The sequence below is a fragment of the Lonchura striata genome, chromosome 3 (assembly GCF_046129695.1).
Source record: "Lonchura striata isolate bLonStr1 chromosome 3, bLonStr1.mat, whole genome shotgun sequence".
Taxonomy (NCBI): Eukaryota; Metazoa; Chordata; class Aves; order Passeriformes; family Estrildidae; genus Lonchura; species Lonchura striata.
In genome coordinates, this window is record NC_134605.1 from 30,793,547 (window position 1) to 30,813,568 (window position 20,022).

General features: G+C 37.0%; 1 protein-coding gene across 3 annotated transcripts in view; it reads right to left on the reverse strand.

Moving 5' to 3' along the window:
• PLD5 (phospholipase D family member 5) overlaps nucleotides 1-20,022 on the reverse strand; it is a 173,637-nt gene that overhangs the window by 67,909 nt on the left and 85,706 nt on the right. For all 3 annotated transcript variants that reach the window (XM_021550467.2, XM_021550468.2, XM_021550469.2), the window contains one exon: nucleotides 1,063-1,231. In XM_021550467.2, coding sequence (XP_021406142.1) covers nucleotides 1,063-1,231 — 169 coding nt within the window. The remainder of the gene's footprint in view (nucleotides 1-1,062; nucleotides 1,232-20,022) is intronic.

Below are 20,022 nucleotides of genomic sequence, written 5' to 3' on the forward strand. Positions count from 1 at the left end.
CATAAATTTATTCACAAACCACATTCCAATATTTAGAAGCATTCTAAAATGTAGGATTTGCATCACATTTTCTATTCATCTGCTCACCTTATATTTTCAGTATTTTAAATGGACATGCAGCAAATATTTTCTGAAGAAAAGTTAATGTATGCTGCTCAACTAGGCCGCAATCTATTTCAAAAGAAGCAGAATATAGTTGGTTAGAATACCAGGATTTGCCTATCATCTACCAAAAGGCATTTTTTACTGCACTGCATCAACAGAATAGAAAGGAAAGCCAAGAGTTTATGCCATGGTGAAACAGAGTCGATTCCTTACAGATACCTGGCTGTCATTTTAACACCATTTCATGTCTGCTGAGTGGCTACTTTCAGCAAACAATCTATCTAGTGGAAAAGAGAAGATACTCTCAGCCTATCCTTTCTTCCATATCATAGTTTCATAAGTGATGCTAAATGGAAACCTTTCCTAACCATATTTCTAAGAGGACTGCTCTCAAGAATGAAGTTTATTGGCACAGCATCACTGTCATGCATGTCTGCCTTATTCACTATGATTTATGGTTTTTCATGCTGTTTTTAATTGCAGAAATCTTGAACACTGCTTCCTCCCAAGACTAATTTGGAAAAGCTATGAATCATCTGATATGATATTGTTCTCTGTAAGTGTAATTTTATCTATCTATTTGGATAGAGAATTAATTCACGTGCTTGCCTTTTATTTCATCAGTAGCATCAAATAGAAAATTATTGTATAGATTTATGAATATTACCAAAGAGGTGGATATGCTAATATAGATACAATTTGACAGCTTTCTTAAGGTTACACAATGTCTTTCCTAAAATGGAAGTGTTAGAAGTACATGTTGGATGTTATCTAGTCCAAGCACATCACTGCTCTTAGAAACTTTTGTATTGGGAGGAAAATCTCCATAAGAAAATGATTTTTAGACTACCCAAACAAATAGTTCTGCTGCAGGGAAGGGTTTTAGTTCTGTAAAATTAAGTTTGGCAATAAGAACAGACTGTTCAGGTCCGACTCTTTTGTTAGGCTAGAACATACCTGGCATGCTGATGGATGACTGTGATTGAGGTCCCACTGGGAAGATACTATGTCAACAGACTTTTCAGCCATATTAAGCAAATTCATCCAGCCTTGGAAAAGAGACAAATGGGATGGTGCACTGTCTGAATAGTTGATCCCTTCAGGGATATTTTCCACAAGAGCAACCCTGAGAATAGATAAGGAAAAAATAACCACTTAACAAAAGCACTTTTTTTATTAGAAGGCTCCAAATTGTAAAGAACTTCAGATTTTGGGCCTGGAGTTCAACATCTGCTCCCAGAGGCTCTCAGCCGTTTGCCATCCTATAACTCTCTCTGAAGCATCTGACTGTCATGCTCCACACTTCCCAGAACAATGAAGTGCAGAAGTGACCTATTGCTAAAGCAGCAAAGCCAATCAAGCTTTCAAAGCTCTGAAAAATTAGCTTGCACAGAGGAAAGGTTATTTCCTACAACACAGTAAGTGGGAACCAGTCCTTAAGGTGAGCATGGGAAGAATGAAACAATCTCCTCTTGCTTTGCCACTCTCATCTCTGAATATATTTTCTTCTCTCTAAAGAATGTGGCAAGATGTACACTCCTGGCATTCTCTTAGGTCTGCTTTTACAGCTAACATTTGATTACACTGAAGATTCTAAATATGAATTCTCCCTCTCCAACTGCTCTAAGCTACCCATTTTTTTTTTGCTTTTGTTTACCTGTATAAGGCTCTAACTGGGATCCAGTGGTTATAAAAAGAATTACAACCTTTTAGTTTCTTGCTCTTTTTGGAAAGCTCTTTGATCTTACTGTCTACAGTATTCAAAACATTTTGAAATTAGAGTACACAAATTCATATGGATACAAGCACACCCAGGAAGCTGAACAAGCATTGTAGCAAACTGTCATCTTAAAACATGCTCCTCTGCTTCAGAGAAATTATGTGTTTCATTCAGCACCTCACTGCTAGATTTCCTTAAATTGCAGCAGGTAAAGCTTCTTTCTACGCTTAGTAGAGGAATTTTAAAATGAAATAAAGTCAAAAAAGTTCTTCAATTCTGTCTTTAGGTAAAGAGAATAAATTTTCATATAAATGCCTCCAACATCTGCCACTTCTACTGTGAATGATACAAACCAGATGTAGGAAAGCTGTAACAGGAACTTGGAGAACACTCCTCTATTATATACAAGTAAATCAAGCATTTCCACACTGGTTTTATACTTGTCAATAGTGTTAATTATCTACTCTAGTAATATGAATATAATTTGTAAATGTTAAGTCAATCATTATTACAAAATTCCAGGGTAAAAGAGATTTGTACGCCTTTTGACTCTTAGAAAAACAGATTAGTGCAGTATATACTATTAATTCAGTTCATCCTAGAGGGTTCACATGGAAACTTTTAGAGCTATTTCAGAATATCAAGCATGATATTGTAAAGTGAACCCATTAAAAGACTGAAGATTGGTACTCTTAAACAATGTTAAGACAACCCAGCAAGAATTGTGACACAGTAAACCATGGTCATTATCACATTCAATCTCCTGGCCGGGCAAAAAAATCCCACCACCCAAACCAGAGCAGGCACAGCTCCTCCTGTATGTTCTCTTATTCCCCCAAATCTGTCAAACAACGTAGGTATAAGCTGCAATTACCAATGACACTCTCCACAATTTACTTTGAACATACTATTCTATTTATAAACATTTAACTTAGCTACATTGCAGAAATGAAGTTGGAAATCAGCATATAAGCTTGTAAAATGTTAAAAACACAACTAGATTTTTATATGTCTTTAAAGTATATTTTATTCTAAAACATTCTACCTACCTTGTTTACAAAATTTGTGAAATAACTTAGAGTTCTAAAAATCAAGTGCTCTTTTTAAAGCATTTAAAAATAAACTGTTTTACTCTAACACTCAGAGGTTTAAGCTTACTTTTCCAAATAATCCTGCTACAGAACTTCATAAAACTTTGGTTAGATCCCTTGAAAGCCTGGCTTGTTCTTTTTCAATAGTTAGACTTACAAATCATATTGCATTGGCTCTTAGCATGCCCATGTTTCCAGAACTTTTTTATGGAGAGTTGTAGGACAGCCACCTTCAAAGAGGAAGAAATTGAAGCTGAGAAGATAAAGTGGTCTCTACAAGGACATTAAATCCCCCTCATAATCTAGTTGCAAAGATCAGAAATGAATGCATCTCTTTCTGAAATCTTCCATCCCCAACTCAATCACATCTAGATACAGTAAAGAGTTATTCTGAATATGCTTCAAATACATTCTTAATACCAAATAATTTTTCAAAAACAAAATTATGTCAAATGTGGTTCTGATTTAGCTAGAATTTAAAAGTGCACATCACTCTCTTGAACAAGCAGTGACCAAAATTTCCCAATGTTATAATATTGTCTGACATACAGAGTGTTTTCTAGTAGAACCCATGCAAATCAATTACACAGGAGCCTACAAAATAACTGATAGGATTAAATCTGTCACAGTCACTTCCAGTGGCTGTTAGTAGTGTTTCCTATAAACTGTACTGAACTTGTGTCTCACTGGAAAACATTAGCTTAACTTCCACTTCTCCTGTCTCTTTCTCTGGCAAGTTGAGAGCCACCAAAAACCTAACTTTGCCACAGAAGGCCTAAGACGACCGGATGAGGGCCAATCCAGCAGGTTGATCAGGACACTATCCAGTCAGGGTTTTGCATATTTCCAATATCTCCAAACCTAAAACTCATCATATTTGAGATGATGGACCTGACCCAGCCAAACACATACACGTTTATTTCTGACTTCACACTATTTAGGTGTGCATTAAGCTATAATGCAGGAAGAGTTGTGGGTCATTGCTGTTCACATACATTTTGTTACAGATACATCAAGATATACACAAAATTTGGGTTCTTCCTCATTTGTCATAGGTTAAAATTGTTTACTTTTTAAAAGAAAGTAGCAAGGAATATTTACTGGGCAATAAGGAATTCAGCTCCTCCTAAAAGGGCCCTTGCCAAGGATAAGGTGCCTCTTGGCAAGGAAATTTGTCCTGACTATTGTTCTTCACTGGGAGAACATCTCCCAACTTCTATATCTGTGTCGCATTCACCGGGCTGTGGGACCAGCACTAAAGAGCACACATGACTGCACAGCTCCTGCCATTGTATAATTTGGGTTTGGTTGTCCAGTAGAAGCCAAATGCATTCCAGTTAACAAAACTGTTATTGAGAACAGACACTATCTGGTAATATTTTTCCTACTCTTCCATTTTACCAAATAGCAAGTATAGGGAAGTGGTCACAGCAGCAAGCCTGAGTCCAAGAAGGGCTTGGACAATGCTCTCAGGAACACAATGTGATTCTTGGGCTGTCCTATGCAGGGCCAGGATCTGGACTCAATTATCCAGATGGGGCCCTTCCAACTCATCATATTCTATGATTCTACTTTGTGTTCTTTAGCAAAAATGAAAGAAAAAAAAAAAGGAAAAAAGAAGACATTTCATCTAGTTAGGGCACTAGTTAAAATGTTGTTTTCAGCGTGTAGATTTCTCTTTAATGATGAATTGATTCAGCCATAAAATTCTGATGTTAAAACCCAACACCAAGCTCAGAAGTAACACAAAAAGCCAACCATCAAGTTTTTAAACTAAGTGATTTTGCCTTTGAAATATTCCCTTTTCATTTGTCACAATACCAAAGTTCCAATGCTTAGTCAAGATGAGATTCATTAAAACTTCTGTGCAAAAATTTGAGTTTGCAAGCCCCAATTCCATCAAGAAAAGCTAAATTTAGCTTTCATTTTTGTTCCAATATGACCCACAAAGAGGTTCTTCAAATATGGCATTACAAAAACTTCCAAGAGAGAAGATCACTTACAGACCTTAAGGAAAGTTAGACATAATAACATAATTTATTCTGTGAAAAAGGCATATTAATGAAGCAAAACACAAATGTACCATGGTGATTAAAACAGATTTTTCCTATTCTCAAAATCATTAGCAGGTAACCTTACAACTGTTGAATGAAGATGTCCTTCTCTCTGGTTCCCTGGTGCTCTATTTCATTGGAGAATGCCAACATAGGCTTGCCTCTTCAGTCTTACAGTTGAATATCGTTAAAACTACCTCACACAGACTGAGAAAGTAATGTTACACAATTTCTGTGAAGTTAGACAGAGAGACAAGGGTCAGAGTGAGATCAAAACTCCTCTAAGCTTAAAGAAATGTGGCAATAGAACAGTATTTAACGCCTACTATAGAATAGACCATGACCTCAATAATGACTCTTCTGAGCTCAGCTATGACTTGCATTTAGCAATTCCAAATGAATTCTATACACAGTTAAGGATTCTTGTTCATCTCTGACAGTTCTTTGGTCAGAAAGCATGAAGATTTGTTTCTGATGTCACACCAATTTGTTCCTCAGAAGGAAACAGTGGTTCTTAATTTAGCACATGGGTTAATTAAAGTAGAGAGGGCTAGGACAGTGAAAATAGATAGATGCTATATGTCTGCCTCTTGAAAAAATCTGGGGCTATCGGCAGAAATGTATAACTCTGTTGAAAAATTTAGCTCTGACAATTCTACTGTTATAAAAGGAATATTTTTTGATGGTTCATACCATATTAAAACAATAAACTCTAGAACATTATTTACTCTGGTTTGTCTCAATCCATAGTCAACCACTAAAGAAAACCCAGGTCATATGCACTTAAGCATCTCTAGTACATCTGAATTTACTCACCATTAAAGGGAAGAAACTTAGTAAGAAAATACTGCAACGATTTGTATGAGACAATAAAGAAACAAAAGATGAAAAAAGGCTTTGACATAAGGCTGCTCTATTTAAGACAAGGGAGAGAAAAATAAAGGAAGATAATTGAGAAAGGGATGTGAGTTCTGGCCCAACACTATGGTCCTATTTAAAGATACCCTCTTGTGACCCCTTTTTCTTTCTTTCTTAACCCAGAAGCCCTGGAATCACCATCCCCTGGCCTGAAGGACCACATCTACTCACAGAGCTCCAGTTCAGCTTATAACACCAGAATCTTAATGTTTATTCCAAACCTACCATCTTTCTCAGTGCTTTCAATTAAATCTTTCACCATGTCTCTTTTAAACCCTCCACATCCTTCTTCATCACATCCCTTCTACCACTCTTCCCCATCATATCTAATCATTAGCCGTCATCCTGTCCAAGAGTACCTTCTCTTCAGTTCTTAACTGAACCACAGCTCCAGCTCTTGATTCTGAAAGAGATTATGAAATCCTCTTCTAGACAGGATACAGTTCTAATTTCAGGATACAGTTACAATTTCAAAAACATGCAAAACAAACACTGTTTTTTAGGTTCACAGAGAAAATATCCTAAAAAACTAGGGAAAGTATAGCACAACTGTATTTGGATATTCTTCTTAAAGACAGTGCAATAAGTCTGCTTTGAGATCAGAACTGAAACATAAAGGTATCTAGTATATTTGGATAATTACATGGTATATCCAGTAAAGAAAAATCAAACTGTCCATTGCATGTAATTTATTGTTTTTTTATTTATTACATCTAATACTTTCAGGATGAGAAGTTATAAAATGTGCTATCACATACTTACACTATGAATTTCAATTTTAAATATGTTTGACCCATTATAAAGAAATTTGACAGAACACCAGAGCTAAAAGTGAACTGCAAAGCAGCTGAGATTGAATTTACAAAGGACTGCAAGTGCAAGCCCAGTACTCAAAAGCACCTGGACCATTAGCATCTGAGAACATATCACAAGTTCTCTAATAGTCTCAACTGGTGAGGCACGTGTGTTTGTGCATGTTGGTATGTGTACAAGTGCCTAAGTACATGCACACTATGAAAGCTCTTTGATGGCATTTACTTGTCTGCTTTTTGAACTTTAGTCATGGAGACCTTGATGTCCAGAGACAAAATCTTGGTATGATGAATGTTTGGTTCAAGACTATTCTTTGAATTAGATCTGTGGTGAATGACGATAAATTCAGATTTATCATATTAAATATATTCTACAGACATGCAAGGTACAAAGGTTCATTTTAACATTTCCAAGTATGTGGTAGAGCAGACTAGAGTGATGTTTAAAATGAAAGGCTATGCTGTCTTAAGCCAAAGAGGACACACTGGTCCTGGGTTTCTGCTCTCCATCACAGGAATGAGTCAGTGACTCCTCACTCACACTGCTCACATGGGCTAGCATAGCACCAGGGCACCCTGACATAAGAAAGGATCCCAGCACTTTACATCACAAAAGTGACTGGACTCAGGAGACACAGGCCTCTTCAGCCAAGTGAGTGACTTGATACTTTTAAATATGCAGCTGCAGAAAGTGGCTGTGGCACAAGAGTAGGAATAAAAATCCTTCCAACTTCAAGTATTCCCTGAAGTCTAGCCTTAAGAATACCAGTTAATTCCTGTAATTAGAACTTTTACCTTTCCCCTTCTACAGCTGCCTCTTCTTTGCACTTAGTTGGTTTTCATTTTTTCTTACTGGTCCACATAAGCAATTTAAGTATGATAGCTATATTTCAAAACATATTTTAACTCCTCACCACTTAGGCCTTTTTACATTGTAATCAACTTGAAGATCACTTTGTTACTGCTCTTCCCACATAATTGTTTTTGTGCCCACTCATCATGATGTCTGGAAGACAAACACAGCATGCAGACACACACAGCACATCAATTAATCTTGGCAGATTTTATGTCCCACATTCTCGGTTGGTACAATATAGAAAATAAGATCTTCAGTCAGCACTTATGTCAGTGGAACAATATTGGTTTTTACCACTTAAAGATTAGACTCAATTCTGTAACTCTGTAGAACAAATAACTAGAAGCATTCTCAGAATACCTCTTCTCTTTGGATTGTCCCATGGATTTTTTGGTACAAAAAGGATGATACCCTCCCTCTGATACCATCATCTTCAGAACAGTACATCAATAATAAAGTTCTTCTGTGATGAATAACACAGTATCTGTGTTGTAACACAGCATAAGCACAGAAGTTTTAAAAGAAGGATCCACTATACAAATTCACCAGTCATCCAAGGTTTAAACCTGTGAATGATTTCTAATTAAACACATTTTAGGTGATAAAATAAAGTTTTCACAGTTGCATTTCAGATGCAGCTTCCAGTTCCCAAAGGCAAAACTGCATGCAAAAGAGGGAAAGAATTGACCAGATGTTTCACAATGTCACTCCACCCTACTGGGGACAGTATTTCCCTGGAGTCAAAGCAAAACCAAACCTTAGCTGGAAATTCAATCTAGCCTGCCAAGATCATTTTAATACTGGAAACAAGATTGCAGTCATATAAAGTATCAAATGAAAAAGGAGCTCAAGAAAGAATGAATAGCAAACATTAAAGATATTAATTTCTTTTACTGACATGACTGATACTTGTCTCAGTTCAAAAAAACTTATATGAATAAAGTACAATGAGCACAGAGCCTTAAGTAACCTTAGGACTTTTCATATGGTTTGTGCAGACTTAGGATTTCTTGTGAATTATGCAGAACAGTCCACTCAACACTGATCCTTTTCCTACACATTCACATACCCATGTACATACCAAAATAATCCTTACCAACTGCCCTTTGCTCTCTAAATGTTGACACAAGGATGTTGAAATACGATTGTTGTTTCCATTGTATAAAACTATTTAGCATCATTAGAACTCAATAAAAAAACCCTCACAGAAGAAGAAAAAAAGATTAGAATCTAATTGAAAGGGATCAACAAAATACATATAAAGACCCTTTTGAAATAAAATACTGTGTGGTTTTGCTTCAGGTTTCTAGCTCTGTTATGCCTCAACCATAGCACTAGCATTCCTGCCTAAGAATACCTAAATAAATTAGATAATTCAAAATTATTTCAAAAGCAAATCACTTGTTAAAGTCTACATATACAAGCAAAATAAATCTGAGAACTAGTAATCACTAATAAGTATCAATGGCTGAGACTGAAATCTCTAACTGGTAGAATTATCATCACAAGAATGCAGAAAACCAAAGAAGTCTTTAGTAAACTGAATTGACTTTTAATTTATTGAGAAGACAGGATGTGGAGTTTAGTCTTCTAAACTTCAGTCTGGCATTTCTCAACAATTCAGAATAAAAGAAGTTTTTTCACAGGTCCTGACATACAAATCTCAGAAAAAATTATCATCTTTTTTATACCTTCTGTAACCATAGATAAATATACAGATCAAACAGAAAGACCTAGTACACCAGAACATATAAGTATTTTGTGTAATAATTATAAATATTGCATTGTTTATGACTTGGATAGAATTTTTTGATACCAGCTAAGGGAAATTACATTATGAAGCTGAGAAGCCAAGCCATTAAACCAGAAACATGCATAGCTACATTTCATAAAGACAAGTGTAAAAATATAGTAAAACTAAAACCTATATAATTGAGATCTAGTGTTGATCTTAATTTCAATTCTGTATACAAATTCATGAAGAATAAATTTAATACCTGAAATTAACAACAGATTAACCACAGACTTAGTTAAGGCTGATTTGACTGGAAAATCACTACGCTATTCCAATGCTATGCTTTATTGTCCCAGCTTTCCCATCTTCATCTATGAGAATCAATGCCTTATTCCATGAGGGAAGAATTACTTGTTATAGAGACAACTATTGCTGCAATAGTGACAACTATATTTGAATTTCCAAAACACAGAATGGATTTCCATTTTAAGAAACATTCAGTTCTGTATCAAATCATTTAACTTCAGGTGAAATATTGCAGGAACTGATGAGCACTTGATCATTACTATCTAAATCCAGCCTGTGTTGGCAGTTCTTGAAGCCCCACTGTGCTGTTTAATCAGTAATCAGAGCTGAAGCATACCACAACTTTCATACTTTGCCTAAAAGTTCAGCACAAAGGTAAGTACATTTACTAAACATCATAATCAAAAGTGGAATGTTTGATAAGGCCACAAGAAATGTCATAAAGACATTATTTGAACCAAACTGGCACAGCCACCATCACACTTTCCCCATGTTCTGATGGAAGCTGACCTTTCAAAATTCATCAAATCAATAGAAAAAGCAGCATACAGCACATTTCTAGATTCATGCAATTCTTTGGTTGCTGTCATAGCTTTGATTTGCCCCCTTTTAAAATGGAAAAATGCCTATATATTAATCAGAAAAATAATTCTTAAAGTTCAAGTAAATCTAATTTCACAATCTCCTGATTGAATTACTTGAAACTTTTTTTCAAATGAAAGACCAAGGCACTTTTATGTCAAGGAAAGCAACAGGATCTCTAGACATTAATCATCATTCATTTCAGAGCACACTGTAGGTGAATTTTACATACAAGAAGGCACAATACAGAGGTCAAACACTGCAGTGTTCTGCTCATGGCTCTCTTTATACACAACAGATATAAGCCTTGGGGATATGTGTGAAATCCATTTAATGGACACAAAGAACAGAAGCTGCCATCTGTTCCTCATGTATATTTGGGCTTTCTGTAAGACACTTCCATTAGGCTATTGTTAGGCTATGATGAATCATGACAAGAAGCTCTAAAATTTGTCTGTGATACACTCCTATCCTCATCACATCTAAAATGTGCTACAAAACTCTTCAGCAACTTATCACGTGCCAGAATAACTTCCTTTTAGACTGTGATTTCACAATAGTGTTTAAAAACAACAGAGAGGAAAACAGCTTTTGATCTTATTTAAAGAATTCATTGCCAATGAAGGCTGTTTTATCAACATTTGCGTATGACTGAAATTGATTTGGGGTCACAACAGCACTTCAGGAGCTCAGATCTGCTCCGTCAAATTTCAAGTAGCTTAGCCAGCTTCTCTATGACTATTTCATTCTTTAGCTCCCCTATCAATTCCCTCATTTTTGTATCCAGATGCTTATTTACTCCAGCTCCTTATGGAGCACTTGCTGAGAGGGAACAAAGGCAATTTCTCTCATGGTTATCCTTCATTGTGATGATGTTTCATACAATGAAATTTAAACTTTGTTGGTAAGTGCTCAAAATGCATCCCTTTGAATGAACTGTTCATTCTTGTGAGATTTTCTTTCTTCTTGCTCTTGAGAAAAGAAATGCTGGGAGGAAGCCGGAATGGAATCAGTAAAATCCTTTTGTGGGGATCATTGAGTTTTCTAAAGACAATAGGCCTACTCTTGTATTTTTTTTTCCTGGCCATTCTCTGCATCAAAAAAACTTGCTCCAACCATGTGCCATCTTTTTTTTTTTCCACCATCTTTTGCTCTAGATGTGCTCTGTTTTGAATTCTACCATTTCCATGGCTCCTTCTCCCACTGGCTCCCTCTTCTATGTATTAAAGCCTAGATGACCTCTGTTGTTTTGCTCCATCTAGTTGGTCTTCCTCTTAATAGATTTCTTCCAAATTATTTAAGTGGCAGAAAACATAATACTGTTACTAAAACTCCAGGACAGATCTGTGCATTCTGTTGTGTTTCTCCACTATATCTGATTTGTCCTGGTAGACAGAAAGCTCTTATTAGTGGCACTTCTTGTTATTCAAGCAGTACTGACAAAGTAGGATTAATTTTTGGCAAATTCCTAGGAATTACTACATTAGAAAGAAGCAGCATGGGCCTCTGAAAAACTCTGCTGATAATAAACATTACCCAGGGACATATTTTTAAGTACTACTACCTAAATTGTCATCATTCAATTCTTTACATAAGATGCCTCATGCAAGTCTAATCTGGCTTACTGTTTCAGGTGACAGTTTTTTGTGTATGGCTTTTTCTTTGTCTTGTTTTGGATTTTTTTTTTTAAAGAGTGTTTACAGATAACTTGGCAGCTTCCTAATTACAAGAAGCACAGTAGTAACAACTAAGACTTCAAATTACTATTTCTAATGATAACACTTTGGAAGTTTCCTGCAACTTTCCTTTAGCTGCAGCAAATACAAAATCAGATACATCACTTTAAAAATGGAACCTGTGGACAGTGTGTAGGACCTTAGGTAGGCATTCCAAACTCAAATGGAGAAGGTTTCCTGGTTGATCAAGTCTCTCCCTCCTTGCTACTTCAGGCAATGTTTCATATGTTTATATTCTTAAATTATCACAGAATCCCAGAATATTCTAAATTGTTAGGGACCCACAAGGACCACCAAGTCCAACTCTTTAAGTGAATGGCCTCTACAGGGATTGAATCCATGACCTTGGCATCCAGATGAGGAAAATATAATAGGACAAGCAAGAGTTTTTACTACCACTTGTCATACTGGAGTATTTTTATCTTGCTGCTTTCCTAGGCAGAAACCTGCCTCATTTTATATCCTTTTACCTGCTCTAGCTTTTATCCTCAATAACTGAGATCCCACCCTGTAATTTCTCTCTCCTGTGCTCTTTTCATGGATGACAATAATTTCCCTTTTTAGCTTTCACCCCACACAGCCAAGTGCTTTTAGCTTTTTGTTGCTGTTGAGGCAGGAATGGGAATGATGAGACTCCATGTTCAGAAGGCAAAGAATGAGCTTTATTAACAAGTAGCATTCCTCTTTTATAAACAGGATCACTAAGGTAAGATATGATTGCTCTTAAAGTGAAAAACTTTCTCACCATTGGTGCACTATGAATAGCACACAGTGGTAGAACATATCTATAAACAATATGAACAGAAGGAGAGATAATAATTGTTTGAATTCTTTCTCCTAACTTTCCCAGGCTAGGCCTGGAAGAATTCTCTCTCTTTCCTCTTGGACTGAACTGAGAATATCCACAAACTTCTAGAACCTTTTCCTACTAAGCATGGGTTCAACTTTCTTGATTACTGATGGTCACTTACACACAACAGTCCAGATTAAAACTATCAGGATTCGTTTGTTTGTTGTTTTTTTTTTTAAGCAGAAGATGTGTTAACTTACAAACCCTACCTGGGGAAGCACAAAATTTCAAGTAACCTATTCCAAGGAGACCAGACTTTCATCACAACAGATGAAATAATTTTTTCTTGATTTAATAATAAATTATAATGAGCAAATTATAATCAGTAAATTAAAGTAATACAGATGGGATGTAGAAAATTCACTTGCAACAGCAAATGAGCTGTATGAAGATGATTAATTATATTATTACAAAACAAAACCAACTGTAAGACAAGAAAGATAGATATATAAAACCAAAAATAAAACTTATTTAAAAAGAACCTAAATAGGAACACTGAGTAGTAAAACAGAAATATTCCCTAACATACTCTAGTCTAGCATTTGTGTTTATTAATTAATTTGGACATTCACAACTAGAAATCTCTACATAAAAAATAGGTTCAAAATCAGAGAAACACAAAATGTCCTATTATGTTGCCTAATACAAAGTGATTAGATATGAAACCATCTTACCTTGATTGAAAAATAGAAAAAACCTCCACATTTATTGGTTAGTCATTACTCAGGCTAATCCTTTTCCTATAAAAAACCCTCAGTATTATTTATTTTTGCCATTTCTGGTATTTTGTGGACCTAAAGTTTCTCAGTTAAGACAACTAAAGGCAAGTTCATCAGGACTGCCTGCAGTACCCATACAGTCTAAACTACCACTCATTCTCCTATTCTGTCTCTAATACTTCTCATAAACTGTGTGCTGTAGCATCTTTTAGTAAACAGTTTATCCAGGCTTACTCAAATAATAGATTGACAAATCTATATTGCTGAAATTTTACTTCCCCGCTGTAAGATAGAAACATCAGATGAAAACTCAGCATTTGGAGATAGGAATTGCCTAGCTTCATGCCAATCTTCTCAGGAGCTACATTCACTGTAGCATAATTCCTCTGGTGGATGCTTTAGAGATATAATGAAAGGTTACTACATCCAACACTCTCACAAGTTCAAGACTAAGTTCTATCAGGTATAGATAGGGTCATTCCTGGTTTTGTGCAGTATCTAACATATCCTAGACAAGAATACATCGTACACCATATTAGGACTATGTCAAAATAGAAAGGTAGATGAAAGGACAGATAAAAACAACAGGTTACAGTTAGACTAGTTTATTGTTCCTAGGCCTTACTGGTAAAAAAACCCTGGAGCCTCAACAAATAACCTACAATTTAGAGTAGATGCCTACCACCTTATCACACAATCTTTTGAATCTACTTACCCAGTCTACTACTATGAAAAAGCTGTTTTGGAAAGAGGATATTGTTCTGAAGACTTCACATCTCTGTTCCCAAATCCAGAGAAAACTCAGGGCTGAGAAGGAGCAGGGAAGTTTGTTTCTGTGAGCTGGTACTTCAGTTATAACTGATTATAAACGTTTTAATAATATCTTTCCTGCAGGAAGAGTCTGTATGACTTTATGTTTCTGTCCCATGGTCTCAGTGACTACCAGTAAATAACACAAATTACCGATAATCTGCACAGCACCTTCAAAACAAAACCCTCCTTACTGATGCTACAAAGATAGAAATAGAGACAAAACCACAGAAAACAAGAGACTCTAAAAAACTTTATAGTAATGGTGATGGGAGAAAGAAAAATGTTGACCCAATATCACCTCTTTGTCTCTCCTATTTGTCCACTGGCAAACAAAATCTTCTCACAAAAGTGATAGGTTTCCTTAATCCCTCCCAGGTAGGAGGGATTGGCTTGTACCTACAAGCCAACTGTTTCTGGAAACTGCTCACAAATCCCTCATGTGTCTCTCACCTGAGGAGGCAGATGGTGCATTGTGATGAAGCAAAACAAATTAAAATCTAGGCTCCCTAAAGTGAATAACAAAATGTCTAACACTTCATTTGGAACAGAACTTAGCTCCAATTTACTAATTTTAAATAATTTCCAGGAAATATACATAAAGAATTCTGTAGTAGTTCACCTTTCAAATCCATTAACTGTCTGTTTGATCTCATTAATAATCAACTTAAGTTAATTCCAGCCCAGCAATTTCATGTGCCTCATGATTTTATGCATACAAAAAAGAATAAATAATTAGTATGTAGAAGGATTACAAATGTTCAGTTTGCAAGGAATTAAAGTTGCAATTGAATGCTTTTGACAATCTAGTTTAAATGGTTATTGATAATCAAAAGCATTGCAGAAAAAAAAAGTCATTTGAGGCTGTGTAATATCTGCTGTAAGGGACAGGATCCACTTAGGAGCAGCCTCATCAGTGGGCCCACACACACGACACACAAAATTTAATAAATCACACACTTTTCTCTGCTCATTCTATGGGTCCTGTAAATTCTGCATTATTTCCTACCCACAGTTTCCACAGACAGCAGAAAACACACTACAATACCTGGCTATATACCTGGCTATACCCCTGATATGGTGATTAAGACACCTGTCCAAAAGGGGAGATGCAAAGAAAAGCTTACAGCTCATCTCTTCTGCTTTCCATCTACTGCTCACTCTCTAAAGGCACACACACCCTCATCTGGTAAGGTTATGAGCTCTGCTTGGTTTTATCTGAGCATATCTCCCAGTAATTACCCAGAGGAATATTTTAATTGTGAAACCCAATTTTGCTGAAGGACAAGATGGAGAACCCTGCTAAAAAGGCAGCAGTGCTAGAAATGCAGAGTACAAGAAACCTTGCCTGGTTGGGGTACATTTTTCAATAGAGTAATTTTTTTATTAGATTAAAAAAAAACCCAAAAAACCAATATAGATTGTTGCAGAGGATAGATAGATATGATTGTTCTCTCAGCTAGCCAGATGTCACTTCTGCCCTTGGATGAATCCTGGAGTGAAATGGACTGTTCCATCCCACCCCCCAAAAGATTGTGGCTCATCCCGCACCTCTGTACCTGCCCCTAAAACATCAGAGTCTGTAACCCCATTGGCCCATGCCTTGTCCCAGCCCACCTGGGAGCCCCTGATAAGGGAGCTCCAAGGGGCCATGCGGCCTCTTGGACTTCCTCCCTGTCTTGGAACCTCTCCCCCCTCTTGGAACCTCTCCTCCTCTCTTGGACTTCCCCCCCCCCCAGGGCTTTCCCTCTCCTAAACCCTCCGTTTCTCTCTCCCCTCCCCCGTCCTCTTAAACCTGGCCACGTGCTACGCCTGAGAGCACGAGGCTCAGTCCTTCCTACACCCCCAATAAACCTCTTTCCCCAAGAGCAAGCTGCAGAGATCTCTGCCTCCCTCCACCCACACCATGCTGGAGCGTGACCCCTTCCCACAATAGATTATGCTCTGTACTTCAGCTCCTAATTTCTACAAAATTTGGATTTCAGTACACAAGGTGTCTGGTTTGGCTAAGATGGACCCAACACTAGCCAAGGCAATTGTGGTAACACCTCCAGGATAACAGTTAAGAAGTGAGGCAAAAACTATTGTGCAAGAGCAATGACAGCTGGAGAGAGGAGTGAAAGTATGTGAGAAAAACAGCCTTGCAGACACCACTGTCAGTGGAGATGAAGTGGGAGGAGGTGCTCCAAGTGCCACAGGTGAGATTCCCATGCAGGCCATGATGAAGCAGCTGTCCCCCTGCAGCCCACCCTAGGAGGTGGAGAGGTGTCAGAATCCAGGGCTTCCCTCTGGCTTCCCTGGAAGGTCTGGGACCCTGGCAGGGGGTCAGGAATCCCCCTGTACAGAGCCCCCAGAGACACTGTCTCTGATCTCTGTCCATGGAAAAGAGTTTTCAATCTTACAGGATGAATTACAAGCTCTGAGTGTTTGATATAAGTAATAATTAAGTGTGGCACCGGTGCAAAAGTAACATTTTAGGATTCTAGATAAGGGGTCCAAAGGGGACAAGATGGAGGAAATTGGATGTATCTTGTCCTTTTTCTCATTCTTCATGCCCTCCATGTTTCACTGTAGTGTTGGCATTTTTCTATTGATTTAGGCTGGGGATACACTGTTCAACGTAGGTGACAGATATTGGCACATTATTGTAAATATAGCACAGGTAGTTTCTGGTATTTAATGTTTGTAACATCCCACTGAGGGCAGAGACCCACACGCTGCCCTGCAGGACAGACCTGCAGCAGGGCAGCAGAACATGTTAGAGATAAGCAAGAATAAACAACCTTGAAACCAGCACAGACGAATTATGGCTTCTTCTTTGGCAACGGGGCACAGAGACTTTCTACAATCTTGGAATCATCAATACCTCAGATTCCGACAGAGGGGGACAGCTTAGGTGCAGGAGAACCTTAGGAAAAAGCAGGTGGATGTGCCTGAAGGAGGCTGTTACCCTGTGGAGCAGGCTCCTTGCATGACCTGTGGACCTGAGGAAAGAGGAACTCCATGCTGGAGCAGATTTGCTGGCAGGACTTACGACCCCAAGGGACCCACACTAGAGCAGGGGAAGAGTGTGAGAAGTCCTCCCCTTGAGGAAGAATGAATGGCAAAGATAACGTGGGATCAGCTGGCCACAGCGCTTTCCCATTCTACAGCAGCACTGGGAAGAAGGAGGTAGAGAACCTGGAAGTGAAGGTGAGCCTGAGAAGAAGGGAGGCATGGGGGAAAGGTGTTTTTAAAATTTGGGTTTATTTCTCATTATCTTATTTTGATTTGATTCGTGATAAATTAAACTGATTCCCCCAAGTAGGGTCAGTTTTGCCCATGCCAGTAACCAGACAGTGATCTCTCCCTGCCCTTATCTTACCTATGAGTGTTACATTCTCTCTGCCCCACCCAGCTGAGGAGACAAGCAATAAAGTAGCCTCGGTGGGCACCTGGAATCTAGCCAAGGCCAACCCACCTCAGCATATTGTCTGGTCTCATTCTGGCATTATTAAATGGTGAAAAACATCTTGGCCACAGGAGTAAAAACTTCAAAAACCGATACTGAAAAGAATATATTCTAATTTAGCTGAAAGAGTTGTTCAGGACAGGACTTACTCTTGTGCCTGGGGAAATTTATAACAATATTCCACTGACTTGTTTTAAAGTATCATGACCAAATCTTAGGTAATTAGGGTTTTCCTTGTTCTGAGTACTGCAGAGATGAGCAATAAATAATTCACAATACTCCTTTATCTGGACAGTTTCTATCCTATTTTCCCCCTCCTATCAGTTGTATTCTGATTCAATTAATCACAATTTTTATGATGAATGCTTGTCGATACTTTATTTACCTTACAAAACATTAATAAAAGAATCCTTTGAATATAAAGTTACATCTCTTTGCCAAATAATGGTTTTGCCTTTTCTCCCCAAGTATGTTGCAACATAACTTCCTTTCCCAATTTTCCTTAATCCTCCAGGTCTTGGCTGACAGAACCTCAAATACACTTTAAGTCACCAACTCAGTTTCAGACGTTTATGTTGGCAAATTCTCACTGCTTTATTTGATTATCCAGGTTTTGAAAGTTCATTCTACAAATCCATCCTGGGCAAAAAATGCACTTGGAAAATAACACAATCATTAATGTCACTTAGAGAACAGATATAAGCAATTTAAATTGTTCTTATTTAATACTCTTTATATTTTTTTCCTTCTATCTAGCTTCAAATTATTATTAGATTAATAAAATCACTGTTTTATTTGCCACTAGCTCAAATACAATCAGAAAAATACAATTTTTACCACAAGCCTATTTATAACAGAAAGGATTTTTTTTGACACCTTACAAAAAATAGCTATCAGTCTACAAATTGCATGTCTGGAAAATAACTAAATCTTTGAGAAACTACTTTGATCCCTGGAAGAAAAAAGTTAAAGTAAATATGAAACTCAAAAGAAGGTCACCATGTAAGTATGTCTATTCGATAAGATAAATAAAACTAAAACAATTATAAATTCTAATTAAGGTTACTAAAACAAACAGCTGGGCAAGCAGGACAGATCTGAATCAAACACTCTCAACACCCTTTCACTCCTCCAAAAACCCCACATGCAGAATACATAAGAAGCCAGAGGTGCATTCCCAATTGCCATGGTACATTCAAAGCTTTCAAGTTTAGGACCAACCTTTTAGTTGGTGACACTTGGAAATGGATTTGGCTTACTCCTGTTACTCTCCACTCCACAGTGTCAATGAAAGCAGAGAAATATGAGATGCAGACTCAAGACAGTAGCACTGTGAACAATATAACACAGTAGGGTACATTTTGTCTAAAAATACTTTAAAAAATGCAGTAGTCTTTCAGTAGCAAACAGACTCCAGTAAAAAAAAAAAATATAGATAGTCAATTAGCATGAAATAGTAGCATGAAAGTGGTGTTGGGTCTTTTAGCTGTGCATAGCTGAGCACAGCTTGGCATGGACACTGAACATCCCTAAAGTTGCTCAGATTCCAATAAATAAACCTCTAATGATACTCCAAAGCAGGAACAACACACCTGTGCTGTATCAAAGATAAAACTTAAGAGTATAGCATAATACTACAAGACCTGGGAACAGCAGAATAAAACAGTGAAAAGACAGTTTAAAAATAACTTTGCTATATAAAAGAAATCTCAATAATTCTAGTCTGTTTCAAACAAAATGTAGCATGCTTAGCAAGATATTCTGTAGGCCTCATGATGGAGGCTAAAGAAGGATTTTATATATTTTAATCAAATTAATTCCAAATATTGTAGGTTGTGATTGGATTTTAAAAAATATGACATTTAATCTAGAAAAAATTAAGTAACAGAACCCAAGTGCAGTGCTTGTGGCAAATTATAATTAAATGAAAAAAACTATAAAGAGTTTTAGTTTGGTTTTTAAAATGTAATTTGTTTTTACATTTTAATGTATTATTCCCCTGCTCCTGATATGGAATAGTAGTTTTCAGTATCAACTAAAGCTTATAATACTATTCTACATTTATGAACTCTATATATCTTCTAGATGTCCTTCTAGATGGTTCTTCCTTAGCTCCTTCATTATTGCTGAATTTTAATTCTGTATTTAATAATAGCATTGCAATTGTAATTTGGAGAGCTTTGATGAAAGAAGTAATATGTTAGCTAATTAAAATAACAACATATTTTGCACAATATAGAGGGAAGTTTTAGCCAAGTTTTCAGCCCAAGAGAGTCT